At 52.2% G+C, this 2,973-nt stretch overlaps 1 protein-coding gene across 1 annotated transcript in view; it reads right to left on the reverse strand.

Annotated features, from left to right (window-relative positions):
• Window positions 1-2,972, reverse strand: part of GPR137B (G protein-coupled receptor 137B) — a gene marked incomplete at its 5' end in the record, with an annotated part of 84,468 nt that extends 81,496 nt beyond the window's left edge. Inside the window, one exon of the mRNA XM_011976392.1 lies at window positions 2,631-2,972. Coding sequence (XP_011831782.1) covers window positions 2,631-2,972 — 342 coding nt within the window. The remainder of the gene's footprint in view (window positions 1-2,630) is intronic.
• Between the last annotated feature and the right edge of the window lies 1 nt (window position 2,973).

The following is a 2,973-nucleotide window of genomic DNA, read 5'->3' on the forward strand; positions in this document are numbered from 1 at the left end:
CCAATTGCTTAGAAGTGTGCTTTCTTTGCCAGGTGCGGTGGCTCATACCTGTAATCCCAGCATTTTGGGAGTCTGAGGTGGACAGATGAGGTCACAAGGTCAAGAGATCGAGACCATCCTGCCCAACACGGTGAAAACCTGTCTCTACTAAAAATACAAAAATTAGCTGGGCATGGTGGTGCACACCTGTAGTCCCAGCTACTTGGGAGGCTGAGGTAGGAGAATCCCTTGAACCTAGGAGACGGAGGTTGCAGTGAGCCGAGATCAAAAGTATGCTTTCTTAAACTTACTTCTGAATTGTTAGCTGTTAGCCCCTTCTCCAAAATCGCATTTACTTGGTCTGAGATGGAGGCCCAAGCAATAGTCATTCTTAAAGCCCCCCACTTTAGGTAATTCCAATGGTTTGTGTAAGAGAAAGAGGGGGTGAGGGGGAGAGGAGGAGATGGGAGGCAGAGCTGGGTTGGCGACAAAAGGCCGACCACTTTATAACTCCCCAGAAGTATCACAGTTTTGTCAGTAAGCCAGAAATAGCTTTGTTCTGCCAGGCTCTGAAATGCCAGCACTCAGAGAGGGAGACGTGCCACCTTCTCCAGCCAGCCACCCTGTGCCCTCAGGGGAAATGCTCTTTGCTGTGGTGCCCACAGACCTGGGAGATACAAAGAAGACAGGGCCGTCACTTTGGGCCCCCGGGCCGGAGTGGCTCTGTCTGCCTGGTCACTTTTTCCCTTGCTCAGCATTTACTCACCAACCAGCAGACAGTGCAGAAAATGTGCAGCCCGGCCCCTAATCCGGCTCTAAGTTCAGAATTTGCATGTGATTACCAGAGAGCTGTGGCAGTTCCCTGCATTTTCCTCTTCCCCCACTGCCCCCCAAAAGGGGACAAATATAAAGAGCTCAATGTGCCATACCACCATTGCCACAGCTCTTGAGGTAACATCACCTCACCTGTCTTTTGCATCTTGCTGGAACCACCCCATTTCAATTACAAAGCCCAAGTGTCTATGCAATGCAGCTGACTGCCTGAACTGGTTTGCTGGTTTAAAGGTAGTACTTGGACAGACAATACACATTACTCTCCGACTGGAAAATATGCTGATACGCTGGACTTATAAGAAGTCTGTCAGCGTAGACCCATTTTTAAAAGATTGTAATATCTACTAAATATCACATACGCTATTTTTTAACCAAAAGTATTTCTTTGAAATTTTCAGTCAGTGGCTTCCAGGGTACCAGAGCAATCCTTTTCCTACCTTTTTTTTTTTTTTTTGAGACAGGGTCTGGCTCTGTCACCCAGGCTGGAGTGCAGTGGTTCAGTCTCCGCTCACTGCAACCTCCACCTCCCGGGCTCGGCCTCCCACCTCAGCCTCCTGAGTAGCTGGAACTACAGGCAGGCACTACCACACCCAGCTAATTTTCGTACATTTTGTAGAGAGGAAGTTTCGCCATGTTGCCCAGGCTGGTCTTCAACTCAGGGGCACAAGCGATCCTCCTGCCTCCGCCTCCACAATGCTGGGATCACAGGCGTGAGCCACCGCATATGGCCTCTTTTTAAAAATAAGTGACTTTTTCTCAAAAAAAAAAAAAAAAAAGACACTTAAAAGGAAAGAGATGCCCGCTTGCACAGGGTCTCTGCCCATCCGACAGTTCTTAAATTACCCTCGCCAGGTGACACTGTGGGCGCCTTCCCCTTCGGCAGAGTCCAGTTTCACTGGACACCTTAGTACTTGGAAAACTAATGGGAACCAGAAATGATGATGCCCATGATGACTGCGCACCGCGTTATTAAACCTTTGTGCAATGCTTTACAAAGTATTTGCAAAGTGCTCAACAATTACTGCACTCTCAATTAAGTCAATCATCACCAGTAAAGCAGCAGCCACGTTAATTCACGTACTCTCCGATTAGCTTATTGAATAATATGCCCCATAAAATGATTTTTGTGTGGCTGTAAAAGATCCCCAGTCAACTTTTATGGCCTTTTCTTGGGGCCTCTCAGATGAGCTCAGACAGCAAGTCTGATGAGCGGCAGCAGCTCGGAAGCTGGGTGTTACCCCAGCCTGCCGTTTAGCAATCTGGTGGAATGAGTTAGTAAGCCGCAGTTCAGTAGAGCTCCTAAGCCGGAGGTTCAAAACATCTCATCAAAACCAGCACGGTCCCACCCTGCCAGCGCTCAAAACAGCAGTGTAGGGCCCAAATCTGGAAGCTAACGTGCCGAGGACCTTTCCAGGACAGTAGTTAGGTGCCTTGGGAGGGAGGGCAAATTCTAGAGTTCAGGCCTCCCTTGGGGGCACACCTTCCATCCGTACTAACTGGCGTGTGCAGGCGCTGTTGCTTAGCGCTTTGCACGGAGAAGCGCCCCGAACCCACCAAACGATGTGGAGCCAGGGGCAGCGAGTGACCGGCGGCCCCCAGCCCTACCCTTCCTTCTCCTCGCCCCTTTTGGGAATGGCAGGGAGTTTCCTAGGAGAAATGCCGGCAAGCAGGACAGGGTTCGGACTACCCCAGAGCCGGCGCCTTCTCCCTACATTCTCAGCCCTAGGGCCGGACCCGCCCCCGCAGGCCATCGCCCCTGCCTCCGGCGCCCCGCGGGGACCACTCCGCCAGGTGAGCGGAGCCTCTCTGAGACTCACCTGCGTGAAGTACAAGTTCATCAGCGTGAGGGTGAAGAACTGCAGGCACACGGGGAAGCAGTAGAGCAGCCAGAAGACGAAGGGGCTGAGCGAATTGGCCGCCACGAAGTCTTTGAAGTAGAAGGAGAAGAGGACGGTCCGCAGGGAGGCCCAGAAGAGGCAGAGGAAGAGGAAGACGCTCTGGTAGCTGAGCCGCTTGTGACGGTAGCGCAGCACCAGCCAGAGCTGCACGTAGATGAACACGAAGAGCAGCGCGTAGAACACGGTGTAGACCACTGTGAGGCCGAGCTTCACGTAGGGGGGCACGGCCGGGGTCAGCGTGGGCGGCAGCGAGTCGTTGCGG

The sequence above is a fragment of the Mandrillus leucophaeus genome, unplaced genomic scaffold, assembly GCF_000951045.1.
Source record: "Mandrillus leucophaeus isolate KB7577 unplaced genomic scaffold, Mleu.le_1.0 Scaffold165, whole genome shotgun sequence".
NCBI classification, from domain to species: domain Eukaryota; kingdom Metazoa; phylum Chordata; class Mammalia; order Primates; family Cercopithecidae; genus Mandrillus; species Mandrillus leucophaeus.